Source organism: Ciconia boyciana, chromosome 7 (genome assembly GCF_034638445.1).
Source record: "Ciconia boyciana chromosome 7, ASM3463844v1, whole genome shotgun sequence".
NCBI classification, from domain to species: Eukaryota; Metazoa; Chordata; class Aves; order Ciconiiformes; family Ciconiidae; genus Ciconia; species Ciconia boyciana.
Window position 1 is genome coordinate 19,255,301 of NC_132940.1, and position 20,115 is coordinate 19,275,415.

General features: G+C 41.1%; 1 protein-coding gene across 2 annotated transcripts in view; it reads right to left on the reverse strand.

Moving 5' to 3' along the window:
• Window positions 1-20,115, reverse strand: part of TGFBR3 (transforming growth factor beta receptor 3) — a 124,896-nt gene that overhangs the window by 69,281 nt on the left and 35,500 nt on the right. For both annotated transcript variants that reach the window (XM_072868123.1, XM_072868122.1), the window contains exon 3: window positions 4,224-4,408. In XM_072868123.1, the coding sequence (XP_072724224.1) occupies window positions 4,224-4,408 (185 nt within the window). The remainder of the gene's footprint in view (window positions 1-4,223; window positions 4,409-20,115) is intronic.

Below are 20,115 nucleotides of genomic sequence, written 5' to 3' on the forward strand. Positions count from 1 at the left end.
TTACAACTTAGAGGATGTCTTCAGAGAGTATTTAAATATCAGACAAATAATTTTGCGACTTTTAAGTGGGTCGGCTCAGGAACCCGAGATACATCACTGGTAAGTACCTTGCTATTATAATTAGCCTGCTCCACAGGAACTAACAGGCCTTTTAATATCACGTTTGCTCTCAAAGGAAAATATTTCTTATTATGAAATTGTTGCCAAGTAACACTGATTAAACAGTGGGGAAAAAGTCTGCCGAATTATTACAGCCTCAGTGGTGTTACTCAATTATAAAAATAAAGACGAGTCCTTGATTTTCCTGCGTTCATTTCACATAACACGTGTTAAACATCTGTATCAGGCACAACATCTTAAAGCTATTGAGGATGAGGATGTCAATGAAAACAATAGTGAATCCATTGCCAGGAACTCTGATTGCATGTATTCACATGTACTCAATCCTAAGTATTCACATGAGATTAATTTTATATGCCCCTGCTCCCCCTTTAGCTATTTCAATTGTGGCTGCGTGCCTGAAGCAGCTCAGGGAAATTCAGCTGACAGGTACAATAGAAGAATCCTCCATTAATTTAGGACTTGATAATATACCTATCTAAGGAGTGACTTTCATCCTAAAATAATTTTTATGTTTTTCTATACACATTGTTCTGGTGCAAATCTCTCGAGTTTCCAAGTGCCTCAGCACACAACAATTCATTCTCAGAACAAGCAGCTCCATGAGAAAGCAACTATCTCCTTTCTAAAAACCAGGAAACTGAAGCAGTGAAGATACCCAAAGCCAAAGAGAAAGTTATTGTAAGAGTTCAGTAGTTCCTGGCTTTCAGCTGAGACCCAGATCAGCAGAGAAATGCACACATGCACTCACTTCCCCAGGAATATTTGATCAAATAAAACAAACAAGAAGGACTTGCATTTTTCATGCCAAGTTCAATATAAACACTTGTGGCTATTACATGCACCCGTATTCTATTTCCTATGATAAAGCACGGCCAATATGAATTGTGATAAAAGACATTTCTAAGAAATACTTGAAAAAGATTGGAACTTTTGGGGTTCTTACTTGAAGAAGGTGTCTTCATAGTCTCAACAAATGAGATGTCACCGCAACAGGGATTAACAAAATGAAATACAAACAAATTCCTTGAAGATCACAGATATGACTACAGCATTTCAAGATATGACCTTATATTTACCAGATTTCAGCCTTAACATGGAAGTGCTAAATAACTGATTTAGTTTTGCAAAGTTTGTTCAGAATACATAATTCCATGCATTTCCAGTCCATCTTTTTTTTTTTTCTTCTTCTGTTTACAGGGAAGAAAAAGCACCCAAACCTTACTAATCTTTACAGAAAAGCCTGCACATTACAGGAGGAACGTATGTCCTTGCCATGCCCTCCCCCCGCATCAGCCACCCCTCCTATGTTTAAATTTGCAAACGCTTGTTGTCTGTATATTCTACACAAGTGTCAAAGTGAGTTAAATTAATGCATACATGTATGTTGCATATTTATGAGAACCAGGATAACTGCACAAGTATGTTTAATGCATGAGCCCTCCAAGGAATTTGCTAGGGGAAGTTTACACTCCTCCCGGCAAGTAAGGAATGTGTAATTTAACAGCATCTAGCACAGGGCAGGTTAAAAACAAAACAAAACCCAACCTCCTCCCCCAAAGCAAGCTTTCACTGAAAGATTTTCAGATCTTGCATTCCATGTTATCAGAACTTCAGCCAACCTCTGAACAAATGCATGATTTATTTTAAACATGCTTTCGATGCTGCTGAATCTAACTAATGTACTGTCAAACAAAACCACGGGTTTTATTCTGGAGCATACTGGAAATATTGTATGACAAACAGATCTCTACCTTTGCTATCAGCATTTGCAGGCAACAGGAAATACCTCAGCTGGTAAATCAAACTAATTTAACTTGAAGTGATGGGTACATTCTACTTTAAGACAAAAGGCCACTTGGAGTTGGTTTTTACAATAATGGAAAAGATAACATTTGCTCTGCTTTGTTTTCCGAGTCTGATCCTGTAAGTAAAACCCGATCTTTCCAAGTTGTTTACACTCTTTTGCTCAACACTGTCGCCAGCAAGCCTTGCTCCAGCTTCCTGTGCATTTTCAGAGCAGCCATCTCCAAGGGCTGTGACTGCAAACTGGCTGGGAGATGGGAGAAAGAGGCTAAGGGCTACAAATTGTGAAATAGATTCTGTGCCCTACACTTTGGTACACCGCAGAAGTACACAGAAAAGACAGCTTGGGGCAAGCTGCTTTCTTACCGTAAGCACATTAGAGGACGCACAAGCAGCCTCTTTCTGCTCGACAGCAACTATTTTTATTCAAAGCCAAATATTTAAATCTTCTATCGTTCTGTCAAGATGATTAGGCAGTAGTGGCACAGCCTGCAACCTTGTGCATGCGTGACTAGCTCACATTGTGGTGCACACAACTGCAGAAACTGCACTGTTACGCAAGTAGCGCTGGGATCATCAAACCAGAGGGAAATTTGCTTTTATGCAAATGTGTGCTTTGCAGTTGATCCATTCTGGTCTCTCGGGAGGTACAAGCTCCAGCTGTAGCCTGCTTCATCCCGGGCACCCTTCAGTAGCTAAGAAGTTACAAGTTCCCACTAGACCATCAGTCCCCCACAGCAAGGGCACTCTTCTGCCCATTTTCAACAAAATTTATGATTACCTTGGGAGATCTACCCTTCATACCAAATTTGTCTATGACTTGCCAATGGATTTAAAGGTTCCTGAGTGACGAGAGAGGCACTGACAAATACATAGCAGAATCCCATAAGGCTGTTTAGTTTTCATAAAAAACTATATTACAAAAAAAAAAAGGAAGAATACAGATTCCAACTACAATTCGGTTTTCATGCCCAGACAACTGATTGTACCTACACTTTTTCCAGGCATTCACAGTGCACTCATCAGGTTGATAACCCAGTGCCTGGTGAATTAAGAAAGGCTTTAAAAGAAAAACAACACCAAATCAAAACAAATATAAAAATCTCTGTTGCTTATTCCCAGCTCCCCCCCCCCCCCCGTGTCACTTTTCTATTCATTTCATGACAGTTGAACTGAAGAAGACCTGACATTTTTCATTAAGGGCAGCCAATGAGTTGCCTACTGAAAAAATAGTAAATAACTTTTTCATCATACACCAGACATTTCAGACAGCATATATACTGAAAATGAACACAACAGATGAAGTTTCATGGATGCATACAATACACATTGAGCTGAACACACCACAAACCCAACAAGGCTGCTATTGAAGTCAGTGGAAAGACTTTGATTATGGCCAAGAGTATCTGCCTTTATTCAAATCACTATAAAAGACTCCACTTAAAAGTTCTTTCAGCACAGATTTAGACCCTCTTTTGCTAAGCTTCTGTCCGCTAGATCATCATCTTTGTTCTCTCATTATAAATTCTGCTAATTGTGTAGATGCGCGTTGCTCTCACAGGACCCAGCAGCATGGATTTGTGTCTGTAATACTGTAAGAACATGAACTAAGCAGCTCAGCTGTCACGGCATGCAATGTCTTCTTTTCACTTTGGCACTCTGTTTTGATGTGTTTTGAGAGTAAACAACAGTACTGCACAACTTAACATCAAAAATTTTCTTCTTGTGCTGTTGCTTTCAGAGTAGCTAAAGTCCCTCCGAGTGCAACATACATAAATAAGTAATTGGATTGTACTTAAGTACTACCATAGTCAGCAACACTTGCTTTCTGTATGGCCGTCCCCCCTCAGTGAAGCATTAAGGATGTATTACAGGGGTAAAAGAATCTGAACTTAAATATTTGTTTATAGCGGTCATGGCAGGGATCCAAAGGTATTCATGTTAATTTACAACACATTTAGGTAAATGACCTGCTTTTGAAGACAGCCAATTCTGTAAAGGCCTCTTGTAGATCTCAATCTGTTTCTTATTTCCTTTGCCCACCTCACCACCTTTTCTAAGTATACTTCATGGTTGTGAAAGGTGATGGAGAGAGTGGCCGAGTATGGAAGCAGTTTTTTATTCATATGACATGCAAAGCATAGGTGGACAGTATCCACACAAACTGAGCGTGCTGCTTTGTAGTCCTTCTGGTCACAATTCAGAAATAACTTTATTCAGCAAATTAATGTAGAACAATCCCATTTGCAGACACACTCGCAGCCAGGGATGTGGACGAAAAGTAATTTCCCCTTTACCTCTCTCTCATGATGGCCAAGACCCTCCTCAGGATTTCTGAGATTGAGGACGTGCACCTCTTGTGGCAGGCCTGTTGTGCCTCGGCTTGCACAGCCAGATAAGACTGTAAAACTCTCCAATAAGGCATGGACTGGGTGCGAATTGTTAACAGGCGATAAGACACATTCACTCCTAGGCACAGGACCTGCAGAGGAAGACAGATGCACATCATTTGGAGAAAAAAGCAACACAAAGATTACAGCTGTCAATTAATGATCTTCCTTTTGGTCACAAAACCCATGGGAACACAAGCAGAGGCTTCATGTTCGTTACCCACAAAATGAAGACATTTATTTCCATTGCCCTTTTAAGTTCTCCTGAATATGCTAAGTCATTGGTCCATTTCTCTCTGAAAGTCTAAATTTAAAGTATGAATTCCAAAATTGAAGGTAGACTTGTCTTTACCAGGGAGGAAACCAAGAATAAAAGAGAAAACAAAGCCAAAAAAACACCACCCCAAAGGAGAAAAAACAAAGCAGTGACAGTGGTAGGAGGAATTGGTTCATCTTGGATGTGAATTATTCATGTCAAACATTGTTATCTCCAAACATTGAAAAATGCAATCATGTATATATAACAATGAAAAGTTAATCTCTAGTATAAAGTAATTACATCAGGAAGGATTTGGGTGAGTTGGATTTGTTGCTTTTGAAGCAGTGCTGATTTATAGTGAATGTCGTTCAAATACATTGTACAAAGCAGCAGGCATCTGTCACATGATAAAATGAAATGTTTGTTTACTGAGTCTACTTTGTGTCTGACAGCAATTATCTACACTGATAACAGATATCTAGTCCAAAACAGAGTGTACGCCCTTTCAAATAATCACCACAGCATGATGTAGTGCCATACTCTTATATAGTACGTGAGACAGTGTGATGTGATATAGCAGGATAGCACAAAAGCTGAAACATACGGAGCAGTTTACATTTAAACTATATCTCAGGAAACTAAAGCAAGACAAATATTTATGAAAAGCAGCCCTGCTTTTCCAAAACGGCTCAAAACAGCCCCTGACAGTAATAGATACAGTGTACTTTTGATTCAGAGGGTCACAGGAGAACGTTAATTGACTTAACCCCTAATTTGCACCAAAGTCACTCAGATGAAAATTCGGCTCACACGAACCGGTCAGTTCAGAGGCTGCAAGGGATAAAAGAGAAATATAAGCTAGAAGCATGATTATTTTTCCAGATAGTGTACAACAGCAATTGAAGTAAAATGCTTCTTTTGAAAAAAGTTCAAAATGAAAGAAAATCCTCAACTGATCAAATGGCAGAGCTCTGTCTGGTTTTGTGAAGTCTACATCCAGCTATTGTAGCACTAGAGATCATTTGACTTTGGTGTACACATATGCTTAATTATATTAGCGCTGACCTACACTTTGCTGGTTAAAAGGACAGTTCACTCAAGATACAGTTAGCAGCTGGCCATTTAGAAGTCAGGGAGTCCAGCTTAAAACAAACTTTATCTGGAAAAAGCAAAGCCCTTGAGCACAGGGAGATTTCCACAATGCCTCGAGCCATGCGTGCCTTGTCCTGCCAAGGGGCCGTTCCTGAAACCCACCGGTGCATAGTACATATCCTGCCAGCTCCCACAGAACAGGAATATGTGTTAAATGCAATGCTCAAGGCATAAATCACGCATGCCTGCGCTTGGGGTACAGAGGATAAACAAACTTTCTGCTCTCTAGATCAGGAGCTTGGTAGTAGCACTGACCACCAGCTTGGAGGATTTGAGGTTTATTTGGTTTTTTTTTAAATTCCTTTTTAAGAATACACATACAAAATGGGACCAGTCCAAGAAATGATACTCAGTTAAAAAAAAAAAAACACCACACAACAACAAAACCAACACAACTATGAAAAAGTTGCCTTTTGTAACAGTTAAAGAAACATTTAGAATTTGTAACAATCACACAACCAGCAGAGAGGTCTCATTTTCCTGATGTACAAGTGCAGATCAGAGAACCTACTAATCAATTAGCCCAGCCACTGATGTGTAAGTCCCACAGCAGACCGCGTTATACAACCTGCACAAAAAGCATTTCTAAACTCCACAAGCATTTCTTGGGCTGGAGAACAAACCGAGAGTCAAGGAGCGCTTGTTCATTGAATTGTTTCTTGCAGACCAGAATGGAGTTCACATTTGTTAAGATGCTTCTATCATAACACACACATGAAGAACAAGGTGCAAGACTCAGAACAAGACAGAAATGGAGTTGCTGACAAAAACATGCACTTTCCTTAGCAAAGGTTCTAATACTTCAGAACCTTTGAGTTCTTTTTTTCAGTATTAGCTCTTCAGGAGAAAGAGCTGATACTTCCCTCTCAGCAGACAGATTCCCTTGTGAACACCTATTTCCATGCAGTACATCTACCAATCCTCCCCTCCAGCCTTCATCTGTTCTTTATTCTGTACAAATTTGCCACATTAGAGGAGAAGACATCTGGATTTTCCCCTCACTTCCTACAAGGACTCATCCACATGAAGACGACAGTGACTGGTACGTTCAGGCTGTCTGTAACTGCCTCCCTCACCGGCACCTCAAGCGCACATTAAGAAAGCCCTTCTTTCAAGGCCCTCTGTTCTGCTTGACATGCAAGATGGAAATACTCCTGGAGGGAGCAGAAGTTCACATCCTGGATAACCGTGCGCAGCTGAGCTTATCTGCACAGCAAAGGGCAGACCGAGGCATGCCTGCTCTGCCTGCGCTCCGTCCCGGCTGGACGCGGGCCAGATCTCCTGAAGAAACCCTGTCAGCCTGCTGGCAGCGAGCCCACGTGGCTGTACCAGCGTTAAGCTGGACTTCTTAAGCAGGGCTTACTGGTGTAGGCCCGCTCTTACACCAGTACGGCTGCATGGTGTCCAGACACGCGCTGGCTTGCGCCCTGTCAGCCTGGGGCATGCCACTTCTGTCAGCTCTGTTTTGAAGGAAAGGGCGCACAGAGTTGCTCTGAGCCGCTTGGTATAAGAAACCAATGTTTTGGGGGAGTCACCACATTTGGTAGAGTTGCTTTCAGACCAGCCTCATGAGCGACAGAGATACAGCCCTTGAAATTTGAACCAAAGATCACAGTATGTACTGGAGGCTGGCTCCACTGCACTCAGACCACGTATGTGGTAAGACTGCCCACGTACAAGGAATGACGGTGGGATAAGTAACAGAGGGGTTATTCCAGATGTTGCATTTCTGCCGAGGTTCACACAGGTGTTTGTGTGGCTATGTCCTGGGCCCGTACTACCCTTCCTAGGAACTCAAGACACTCGCGAACATTATTTCTCTTAAATTTGCTGGCAGTACCAAACAGCAATCTTCATGCACTGAAATTCATGTATTTGCCCAACCATGCACCTGGGTGCCGTGCCATGCCCAGCACACACTTGCATGCCTGGAGCTAGTGCCAAGTGAAAGCAAAACTTATTTCTAGATCACAAGGTCCACTGGTGCTCAGCCTGTACATGACACAAGACAGTTCTGACACCTTCTCTCCATTTATGCTGTATTTTAGTCTATTCTTATGCTGCACACATCCAGCACTGCCTAAGCTATTCGCTAAACATTCATTACCATTTCCTTCCAGCAGCACCCACTGCACCTGCAGATCCGGCCCAGTCGAAGGCAAGTAGGTGCCACTTCGAGGCACTCCAGTGGGAGCAGCACAAGCTCTCCTCCTTCCAAATTAGCTGCTCTCCCTCTTCTTGGCTCCCTCACAGACCCCTCCTGCTTATCTTCCTCTGACTGGAAAGCTAGTTACTTCTCCTAGGTAGTTTAAATCCTACTACAAAGTGCATATTTACCACTCTGAAAAAACAAACAGAAAGCCCTTTCTATGACACTACTAATCCAATTGTTTATCACCTCCGCACTGCCTGCTTGTATTTGAAAGCCAACACAAAACTGCAGCCTCATTCTGCCTGGGCTTTACTGTTCTGCTGCTCTGCCGTGCACAAACACCAGGATCGGGCTCTGCCAGCTTCCCGCTCCAGCCCCACATCCCGTTCCTGACAACCTCACCTGCATCGGCAACACCAACATCTTGCCAAAATTCAGTATCATCGCTGCTTAAGGGCCACTTCATCCAATTAAGATTGCCTCATCAGCTCCGAACACATACAGATACTCTCTTGCATGCCATCCCCATCAAACTGGCACTTAAAGAGTCAAAAGTATCTTCCAGTTTCCACGTCCTAGGGCAGCTACAAGCCTTTAGTCCCCTCTCTGCTGAGAAGGTAAGCGCGCACACACAGCCATCATTGGGCTTTTGTTTGACTTTGGACCGTGTATCCATTTAACCTTGTTAGCAAATCCTGGTTCTTACCACAATCAAATTTTAGTTGCTTAATGCCTGCAAAGCCTTTTGAAGATGGAAAGCAGGTTAGGCAGTTTTATAAGAACCGCTTATTACATACATGTTTTACGATGGCAAATGTTTAGTGAATTTAGAATTCTAGAGAATCATTCAGTATTGAATTATTTTCCACTTCCAATTAATAAGAATATTTTAAAGGAAATCTTAATGCAGACCCAACCTTGTTTAATACTAACATCTGGAACATATTCAATACAATTTCAACATTCTTGTTTCCCGTATCATCCATGCTACTAATGAGTAACATGTGTTCTGCTGTAAGAAAGTAGCAGAAATGGGAGTAAGACACTAAAGGGGATAATACACCAACCCAAGACCAACTCATAACTGTGATGGATTTTATTCAAATAGTAAAGGCTAATATACTTTTTGTTGTATTTTCATGGAGATTTTTACAGTGTTGTCAGCTGAAAAGTGTGACCAGCTCCTGCAAATTGCGTGAATCTGTGCTGGGGGCTCCACGGCACGTTAGCATGGTTCACATACGCCACGCCAGAGGATACAAGCCACACCGATGGGATATAACACTCCTTCGAAGGAGGACAGATTTATTCTAATTGATTTTTGAATGAGGGAATGACACAAATCTAGTCATTACACATAAAGACAAAAAATTCAAAATCCAGACTTGAGTAGCACCAGGGATCTCTTTGCTGTCAGGTACAATGTAATATAAATTACTGCAGATCCTGCTAGAATTCATCACTTTATACACTGAAAAGCAAGTCTTAGAGGAGGTTAACTATCCAAGCAGAGATTTCAGTATGCTCAAATGACAGACTTCCACAAAAGTTCTTTTGGAGAAGGTTAGTTTAAGGGCTTTTTTTTACATCAGCTAGTGACAATGATGACTGGAACAAGAAGGAAGAAAAGAGGCAGGATCCTCAAACCTACTTTTGAATGACAACAGGGTTCTGTAAAAACAAGGGGAGGGGAAGCCATTTTCTCTTGAGCTGAAGAGCTTAAGATTCACTGCAGAGCACTTGAGCAGACTTAGTAATAACTTCTTCCTATAAACCTCACCACTCATTTCTAGAGATACAAGTGCATGGGCGAAGGGCCACTGTTCCACATGGAGTAATCGTTACCACCTACACGACCTTCTTCTCATAAAGGGTTTCTCACTGAGGGAAGCATTTATAGCAAAAAATTATACTCAAGGATTGAGGCAAATAAGAATCTACAGAGAGAAGTGATGCCTGTCACTCAAAGAGAAAATGTAAGTCATTACTACTTATTTAGTATGGGTGGCTCTGTAACAACAACTAGTAAATTCCTTCCTGCGCACCCCTTCACAGACCACCACCTGGGAAGTCAAATTCCTGGTGATTCAAATGGTGTAGAGGATAATGGACAACCTCCACCATTCATACAAAGAGCAGCTTTTACTACAGATGACCATGAAAAAACAGCTTCATACTCCCAAGCAAGCACTTGAGTAAGACATCCCTGCTCAGGATCAGTCAATTCTGGCAAGCAGCCTTAAGTCCTGAGAGATGGAAAAGACAAGATGAGATGGTAGGAAATATCACAGCTGATTTGTGATGAGAGGCAGTGGCATAGACGAAACTGCAGCATTTCTCCTCATGGAAAAGGAGAAGCATTTCCCCCACTATCACCAACAACAAGGAGCTGGACTGTCCAAGATTCTTCCTGGATTACACAATTTTCCTCTCTGAATAAGCGTGACCACTATAAGAAAGATGCAGGGGAGAGAAGGAAGATATTGAAAGGAAGGTTTGTACATTGGACCTTCATACTGGCCAGTAGGAAGACTGAAGTAGATTACTACTGTCCAACGCATTTTATATTTGGGATTTTTTTTGTGTCTTCCAGACTGTTTGGCTGGGGAGGAGAGGAGAGGGTTATGGTTTTCTTGTTCTATACAGCTCACAGCAGCAGTTCCAATTCTAACGAAACACAGCACACGTAACACAGAATGATGCTGCTGCTAATCTGCCATGATTTTGGTAAGGAGGAGGAAGAAAATCAATGACAAACAAAATTTTGGTGTGCTTCAATATCACTTTTCTGCCTTAGTACATAGTCAGAAATGCATGGGAGTGACAAAGGTTGTAGATTTATTCTAACAAAAAAGCAATTCCTGGATGCTTTAATATTTAAGAAATAAATTTTAAAGTGTGGGGTGGGTTTTTTTAGTTAGTTGTTATTTACACTGTGCACTTAGTAATTTAATCTTAAGTTTCAAAAAAACTAGCAGTTATAATAGGATATGCTCGATATTGCAATAAAAGCTTTGATATTTTAGAGGGCTGGGAAATAAGAAAAGAGAAATAAGCTTACAGTATTAAATAAGTTTTGTTCTAACTGGGATGTTCTCTCCTCTTTGTCATTTTTATGTGTTTACCCCATACCAGAAAAAAAAAAAAAAGTCTGGCATTTTAATAGTATGTCCCAACACTTATTTATGTACTTATTTTACTATTGCTATTACGTATTAGGTCTTACAAGCCTTTCTTCATGCAACTATGGACTGCATTGAAATGAAGCAGATATCTCCGTTCAATAAGGCTATGTACATAAACTAGGAATTCCCCAGGAAAAGTATTTTAAAACTTCTTAAAAGCTCACATTTTCCACATTTGTTGAATAACTCTGATGAGATTTTGTTCAATCACTGCACCATAACCACTGGCCGGTATCAATGAATTTAGAGCAGATTCTACTTCAGCAGAAGGAACAGTAGACCCCTTGTGAACTGCAACCAAAGTAGGACTGAAATTGAGTAAATGTTCATGAAAGCCCTTGAATGCATTTTAGGGATTCAGCAGAAATGGACAGAAGGAACAAAAAAGTCCAAGAGAAAACAATATGCACAGAAAATCAAGTGGGGGCATATGGAAAAAAGGAGACAGAAGCATTGTACTGAAAACATAAACACAGCATAGCTGTTGTACACAGGGCTGGGTAAGTTTCCCTTCATATCCTTAATTTTCAGGAAGTTTTTACCACCACATCTAGCACAGGCTTCTTGTCAGCAAGAAAACATTTTTCATGGTGGAACTACTTTTGACTGAATTACCATAGGGGCAAGGGGGAGAGGTTTAAAATTACAGGGGAAAAGATTCACGGACATGGACTGATTTTGGCTATTCTGAAAAAACAAACCAACCAAACAAAAAACCCAAAATCTCAGACTCTACATATATCTATTTGAAATGAGCGAGCTATAAAACTTAAACTGAGATTAAGAAAAATATCTCCTCAAGAAATATTCAGTATAGATGGCAAGATTTGGTTGTAGGAGGAGTTAAAACATACAAGCTGTACTAACTAAAAACACGTGCTTACGCAAAAACACAGCAGAGGTTCCCCATTCTAGTGCTCAAAGCCCACTAATCTTCAGCAAATCCACTTCATGACACCATTCCTGCTCCTTCCCCCTTCCTCCAAGAGAAAAAAAAAAAACACCACCAAAAACCAAACCAAACTATCCTCTGGAACTATGCATTAACCTACATACTTCACCTTTACACTGGTTTCTACTGTTAAAGCTTTGTGCAATCAGACCCTTGCTCTATGTGCTCTCAATCCCCAACTATCAACCCCAAGTTAATTGCCATTCCACTATCACCAACTCCTGCCCAGACTTATTCTGCGTATGGGCCAAACCACTCAGATGTTTCATTACATTAGATTACACTTAACCTGCAATGTATTTTGATCCTCTATTTTCTGCAGTCTTTCTAGACATTTCTGTTATGCATAGTAAAGCCTATCTAGCATCTTCTGCCTGCCCACTGGGAATCATTCAGACCTACGGATGACATGCCCCATACCTTTTCTGGGTTGCTGTTATGTTTGGTACAAACTCCTGATGCTGGGTTCTCCTTCTAAGCAAAATAATCTTTTATGCCTCTGTGGAGGATGTGTTGCAAAATATCCATTCCCACTGCTCCTGGTCACTGCTAAAAGCACAAGGTTTATCTCTTCGGTTTAACAGAGATGATCTAACCTCAAGTGTTGCCTGCACAGACCTCAAATTTTTTTCCATGTGGGAAAAAATTCAAATTACATTTTGAATGCAGAAATGCTTTCTTCAACTTTCTTAAAAATAAGCTTCTATTGATGTTTTGTCCTTACCAGGACGTAAAATTGATGCAAGTTCAATTGGAAAAGTTAACCGTCAAATCAAACTCAACTTCTGTAGCAATGTACTGCTGCTTAGAAATGATTAATTATATCTAAACTATCCATTTTACGAAAAAATATAAGTGACAAAGTCAAATTCCTTCATTATACAGCAAAACTCATTTCAATACCTGAGCAAGCAAGGCAAAGCTAGGCAATGTCAACCAGTCAGTATCTTGTTTAACAAAAGAAACTCCAGCTGTCTTGTTTATACACCTATTAAGCTAATTAAACAGAAACAGCAATGAATGAAAAACCTGTTTGGTTTAACATCCGCTGAGCACAATTTTAAGACATTGCTACGCATGAGGCATAATCTTAAAAAACAAACATCTGTACCTGAAAACAAAGAAGTCTTTCAAAGCAGATGTACTGTACCACAGAGCTACATTTCATGTAACCTCTGCTGTACTTCTTTCTGACCAGAAGTACTGTCAGAGCCCTACCTTCTCCTGAGGTTTCCAGCAAAACGCTGCTTACAGGAACTCTTTTCTAGTATTTTTCCATGCCTAGACATGCACATTCATCCATACTTGCTCTCTCTCTCTCCCCCCATCCCTTCTCCCAAGTGAGTATTTGGAAAACACTCCACTAACATAAGAGCATCTTTTTAATCTGTATAAACTGAACAGCCTGAATGTGTTGACTTTCATTTAAATAAACCCAGAAAGCACAACTTCAGTTTTCCATGCCAAAGAACTGAAAACAAAGTAGTCCACCAATGTTTCAGAAAGGGTTGCTGAGTTTTTCCCGTTGTTATACTCAAGTAGTAGAAAACAGACAAGTTTCCAGCAATTGGTCTAAAATTTAAATGTAGGTGATCCTCTTGCATAAATCTCAGATCCCATGGAGCACCTATCCTTTTTTAAGCAGTGGCCAACATTACTCAGACTGAGGGCTTACCCCCCCCAGACATGGCTGTATTTCAGAAATGCCCAACTTCCATCACAAATTCGTATCAAGACTGTAAAAGATACAGAATTATTTCAGATAACAAGCAGTGCCTAAAATGCAAGTAATCATTGTGCCTTAACAGCCTTAATGGAGGAACCAAATGTAGCATTCAGTTTTCATCACTGTTAATGGATGAAGTTGTCTTCAGCACCATGATTGTACAAAGGGGAAGAAAAGAACAAACACACACTATTTCTAACATTCCTTGTTCATTATTCCAAACAACATTCAAACTTTTTGTTGTGAAAGTCTCTTTTCCCCAGAGATAGCCCATAAATTGTCTCAGATTTATCCCTCTACCGTAGAAAGGATAGGAAGTTGCATGGAAACAATGAATGGAAGTGCACTTTTTATCAGACAACGACAGGAAGCATTCTGCTTGGTTTACATGAGAGCTCTGTATCAGGGCCAAAAGGGGAAAAAAAAGCCTATAAAAATTAAATGCCTGCTTAGAGCAAAAATAACTAAAACAGGTTTCAAAACCATTGTATTTTTAATAAATCGGTATTGAAACTCCTCAAACCATCCTACCCACACTACTGCTGTTACTGTATTCCTGAAAATGAGTAAATTAAAGATGACAGAGAAGGAAATTCCAGACTTCATAAAATCAGTTTCAGGAGGCAAGGAGAGATAACCATACTTACTTTCACGATCAGCCACACAGGAATTCATGCATCATCAAAGAGCATGCACAAAAACACACGTGTAAACATAGATCAGACCTCAGCAGCCTATGCTTACCTAAGAAAACAAGTCTTCTGAGTCTCTCTCAGCAAAATGTTACCTATTTAAATTTCAAATGTATACTTCAGTTCTTTGTATACTCATGGGTACTCTTGAAAGTGCTGATGCAAGTTCTAATGATTTTCGAACCAACGTGGGAAGTGTTGGTATCCCATCTCAGGCAGCATCAATAGGTATAGATAAAGGTACCAAAATACACAGTAATAGTAAGATTACGGAACATATTCACTAGATGGGAGGCAGGGGTGGGATTTTTGGTTTAGGTGGATTTTGTTAGTGGTTTGTTTTTTTTTTTTCCTTTCTTAAAGTTTAGTGCAGAATGATTTAAAAATAAAAAAATCCTATGGTAGTTTTTCAGAAACACAAGTAGCTGTCACATGCTTGATCCCCACTGACTTCCATTTGGAGCTACATACGCAGCCATCTTTTGCCCAAAAATACGTGGTGCTGTATTGGTTGTCCAAGGGGCACTACGATGCAGTGAAAAGAGTTTATATCCAAAGTCTTATCTGATGGCTAATGAGAGCAACCCCAAGGAGATCAGGAGAGATTAAAGGTGCCTCATGTTAACTGATCCAGGGTGCATACCAACCACAGAGTTGATAGCTGCTCTTCCAATTTAGAAAATTTTGTAATTGCTGTTACTGAAACTATTAGACACTCAACAAATATTTCTAAACGATTGCAGTATTACAGACTTCTACAAACCATTAACAGATTTTCCTTTAATTCATAACATTAGCATTATTTTTGATAGGTCGTCCAAGCTCCAAAATAAAAGCATAGCCAAAGTTTTCCTTTTTATTTAATTTCTTTTATTTGGGCCCAAATTGCTTCCTTTTCTTCACATACATAGACACACTGAACTTACAGGGGCTCTGTCTGTGCCTTTTTTTTTCCTCTATGCACTCCTTTCCACAACTCTCCTAAACTTCCCTGTAATTTGTTTTCTCTTCTATCCAACCTTTATTATTCTATTAAACAGTTCCTACACAGTCCGCTCAGCTTCACCAGCACTTGTCGTTCACTACACCTACATACAAAGGACTCTTTTTTCAATAAGACGTCTTGCTTTTATCTGTCAATTGGATTATTGGCAGGTCATTTTTTGGTCTTCGGAGAGGAAATAATGAATTCTGGATGTTGGTGTGTATGGATGCAAGCACATCTGGAGAGAGAGAGAGGTGATTTCCTTTCAAAGATACCTTCTTTTTGACAGCCACAGAGATGCAGAGTACCAGACAGTGCAGCTTTCAACTCAACAGCAACTTGCATGCAATCTTCTTCTGCTTTAACTTTGCCACTACCCCCAGGGGCACATGGGATACTTGCCATTTGTGTCTAACACATCTGAAGAACAGGCTAGCAGTCACTGCCTCTAATCTTTGGCCAGTACTGAAGCACGTGGACCCTGCTTGCAACAGCAGGCATTCAGTGAAAAGCAGATGGAGAGGGCTTTTTGGGTTGGGGTTTGGGTTTGGTTTTTTTCCCCCCCTTGGTTTTGCCTGTCAGAAGCCCTTCTGTGCTGACACATAGGTGCTTCACTCAAGCATGAAACTTTTTCAGCCTTCACCTCCCTAATCTCAGCTAGCACGTCAGAAACATCCCTTTATACTAAAAAAGGGAACATCTGCTCAGTGCCAAATGTCAGGAAGATCTGATAAACACGTCGCTGGCCACAGATTCGAAATGAGAGTGGCGGCTTTGAAACGTGCAATTCGCATGCCGTCAGCCATACCAGGATGCGCTGGGGCTGCCTTTCCCACCTCCTCAGCTGCAAATGGCTTGAAAATGTTCATCAGTGGACAGGCCCCTTCATAAGATGAAGAAATGTTGCTCTGTTACTCGGGCTTGCTGCTGCAGCAGTTGGCAACTGCTTGCCTCAGTCCCATCAAATGCAGTGGACCTCAGGAGCAGCGAAAGCCAAAGGGAAGGAAACAGTCTTGGAGGAAGATGGCTCCATAACTGAAAGAGTACCAGCCCTTTCCTAATTAAAAATAACAAGATTACAAGTTCAACTGAAGGCTGAATTCCAGTAACTGACCCTTTAAGGATGAGTTCACTATCACTAAACGTCTCACTGCACAAACCTTGAAAACTGATCCGTGTCAAATGCTTAAGCAAAATAAATCCTCCCTCCTCAAAACACTTAAAGTTTTCAAAGTGTCTTGAAAAATGTAAAAAAAAAAATTATATAAAAAAGAAAGAAAAAAGGCAAAAACTACTGTACTCGTCCCCAGCCCCCACTCAGTTAACCAACTCTGCTCAGGCTCTGTTGTAGGATCAGCAAGGAAATAAATTCTGGAATATACCGTGCTACAGGTTTTCTCTTCAGACTTGTGAATTTTATTATCTGGTTTGTTTTTAACTAGGAAGGACCCTGTGCCCAAAATTGTTCAAGGCTCTTGTGCCTAAAGGAGAGGAGGAAACACCAGGTCGGCCCCAGTGCTGAGGAATGCTTATAAAGTCCTCGCCCTGTCCTGAACTCAAGGACGGCATCCCCTTGGACAGGGGAATAGTGTCCACACTCCTTGAAAGCTACAAAGCTAAATGCTGGCAAACGTTTTTCCAAGTTCATCAAGGTACCTCAGACAAATTGGCTGGAGCGGGCTGGTGCTGGAGGTAACTCAAGCCACACCTGAATCTCCAACACGGGCTATAAACATAACAGAGCAGTGGTCCTAGAACTGTGGTTCACAGGTCACTGATGGCTCAGCTGCTCATAAATGGTCTGTGTAACCACATTTTCTTTACATTCAATTAAAAAGTCTCATGGATAAGGTGCATGGTGGTCGTTGCAAAATTCTGAGGGTTGACTATGCACCTAAATATTGCTGCAGAAGACAAAAAACCCCACACACTTCTGAGTCATTATGAACAGAAGTCAATCAGAACAGCCTTCAGTAAGCACCAACAATCAAAAAAAAGTTTCACCAAGTAAGCAAAGACAAAATATTTGGAGAGCTCTAGGCACGTTTGGTGTTAGCAAAGGGACAGAAATAAGCACAATGTCTAGCAGGCCATGGACAGCCCAAATACAGTGCATCCCACCTGCCACCAAGTTTTTCAATAATCTAACTTGAAAAATTTTTACTTGAGTACCTTTCCCCTTGCTGCTTATTTAAACACAAAATGATCACCCAAAGTCACTCTTTACTCTGGCTCAAAATTTCCCCTCTACTTCATTTAAAGTAACAGTACACCAAAAATCCAAAAATACAGGAAAAACTTGGGGAGCAAAGAAAATACATGCAGACACATTCTCAAGCAACACGAGCAGCTGACCTAATTTAGGCTTTTAGAAGCATTTATCTTCACTATTGCCATCTATGCCAATTATTCCTCAAAAATCTCCCCCATGGTGACATTTTTGTTTAAAATAATAAAAAAATCCTTTATCACGTTAAGTTTTCAAGCTTCTTGGAAAAGATATACATTATACTACAAATCCCATCTAGACCCGATTATCTTAACCTAAATAAGCTTATATAATATGTTAATACAGATCCACAGGCACCTGCCTATGTTTTATAAACAGCGTCAAATGACATCTTATAGAAGACAACAAAAGAGAGCTTTCTAAAGTCCATGTGCTAGGATCCTTAAAACAATATTTAAAATACTTATTACCAAATATTCAATTCCCTGCTGTGTGACAAGGTCAGCTACAAAATGACTTTAACCCTCAAGATGGGCAAATAATTGCAAAAATAAAGAAGCAAGGCCTATCGAAACTTGCAGCTGCATTTTCTGTTTAAAACAAAAGTGTCATTACAGCAGAGACACAAACTGTTTAAGTTACCATGGTAATAGGTCTTACCCATGCAAGCTAATCCCCATAGTCATCATTGTTAAGCCATCTGAGCACTATAGGTGTTGGCTGACTGCAGCCATGATGGCTCATGTAGTTCAGCAAAACCATGAATATTCCTAAAGTCAGCAACCAACAAGGACTTGGCTCAGTGTATTCAAAAGCATGCAAAAAACCAAACATAAGAAATCCTCTTAAAGGACACCCCTCACACAATTTTAGTAGCAAAAATCAGAGAATTTAGGTTTTGCATATGCTGTACAATTAAAATCTCCCTCCTCTATATCTACTCTCAATTTGCACTTGACATTCAAAACCTCAGTCTATTAGACTAGACCTCCCTCCGAGGTGAAAAATCAGAAGACACCCAATAGAGTAAATAAAACTCACTCTGCAGAAACGGCACCACTGCTTCACGCCCAGGAGATGGGAGCGCTTATGCCAGGGAATGGCACAGGTAGACGAGTGGGGATGCACAGCAGCTTGGCCGTGCACCGGGGTGAAGCCCCAAGCCAAGGCAGCAGCTGGGCACTGTGACTTGGTGCCTGGATGCCATTTCAAGCTTGCTAGGAAGCACGAGCCCAAGTGCAGGACAGGCCCCCAGGCACCAGATGGCTGGCTGGCAGGTGACAAATGCTGTGCCTGGCATCTGGGGCATGGCTCTGTGCTCCATGTACAAGGGGTGCCACGCCATCCGCATGGGACCATGGGGACGGACTCAAATGAGCAAGTCTCTCACGGGATGGCAGGTTTGACAGACCTATACATACACAGCTAATTGTACGGGCAGAGGAATGAAAAACCACTGAAACCTAACGCTGCAGGTTTACGAGACAGGATGAATCATCCAACATCTCACCACAGCCAAAACCAGGGTGTCTCATTCCCTCCACCTCTCTTCTCCTTCCCACCAACACTTCCCAGCTACCTTATGCTTATTTTGATGCTCATCAAACCTGCCTTCCCCAGGAGCTGATTCAACTCACTAACATGACAGGAAACTAACCCAGCAATAAGGAGACTAAGCAGGTTTCCGTTGGTCTTTGGTGCACCGAATGGCAGGGAGGAAGGCTTGAGGAGCACCTAGGCTGGCTCCCACCAGGGGCAGTGGGGTAACCTGCACCCCTGTCCCCACTATAGGCAGCAGAGAGCCATCAGACTTGACTGCACTCATGAAACCACAGACTGAATGCAAAAAGACCTTCCTAGAAAGAGATACTGCTGATTTTAGAAAATGTGCTGACTGTGCAAATACATTTTCCTTCTAGTCCATGATCAGCACAACAGTGACACAAACTACCACTTTCAGAAGCCCCTCATGCATTTTCACTTTGACTAAAACTTTCCATGGTGGAGAACACAAATAATCACAGCCTAGCAACTGCTCTGACTACCAAAAAGGCTTCACGCAATACCTCGCTAAGTTCCATGTATAAATGCATGGAACACACACACACACACACTCTCCAAAGCTATTTGACCTACATGTTGACCAAAAATTCAGTGGAAATGAGATCAATCACGCTTGAGTCATATAAAGGTATTTGTTCCACTTTTAAAGAGCACGCAGGAGACTCTTGTTTTTGAACATAAAAGCTTTTCCTGAAGCAATTTCATTTACTTTCCTCAGCATTATTGAAGTCACCATTTACAATGACAGGACATTGCAGTCATGACACAAGGTCTCTTAAAATTGCTTCCCAACCAGCGTTCCCGTAAGCCCACTATTAATACCTCAGATGGAAGGCAACACTGGGGCTACCTCCTTTTGAAGTGGTAACCAAACCACATTTCAGCACACCCCTCTCCTCCTCA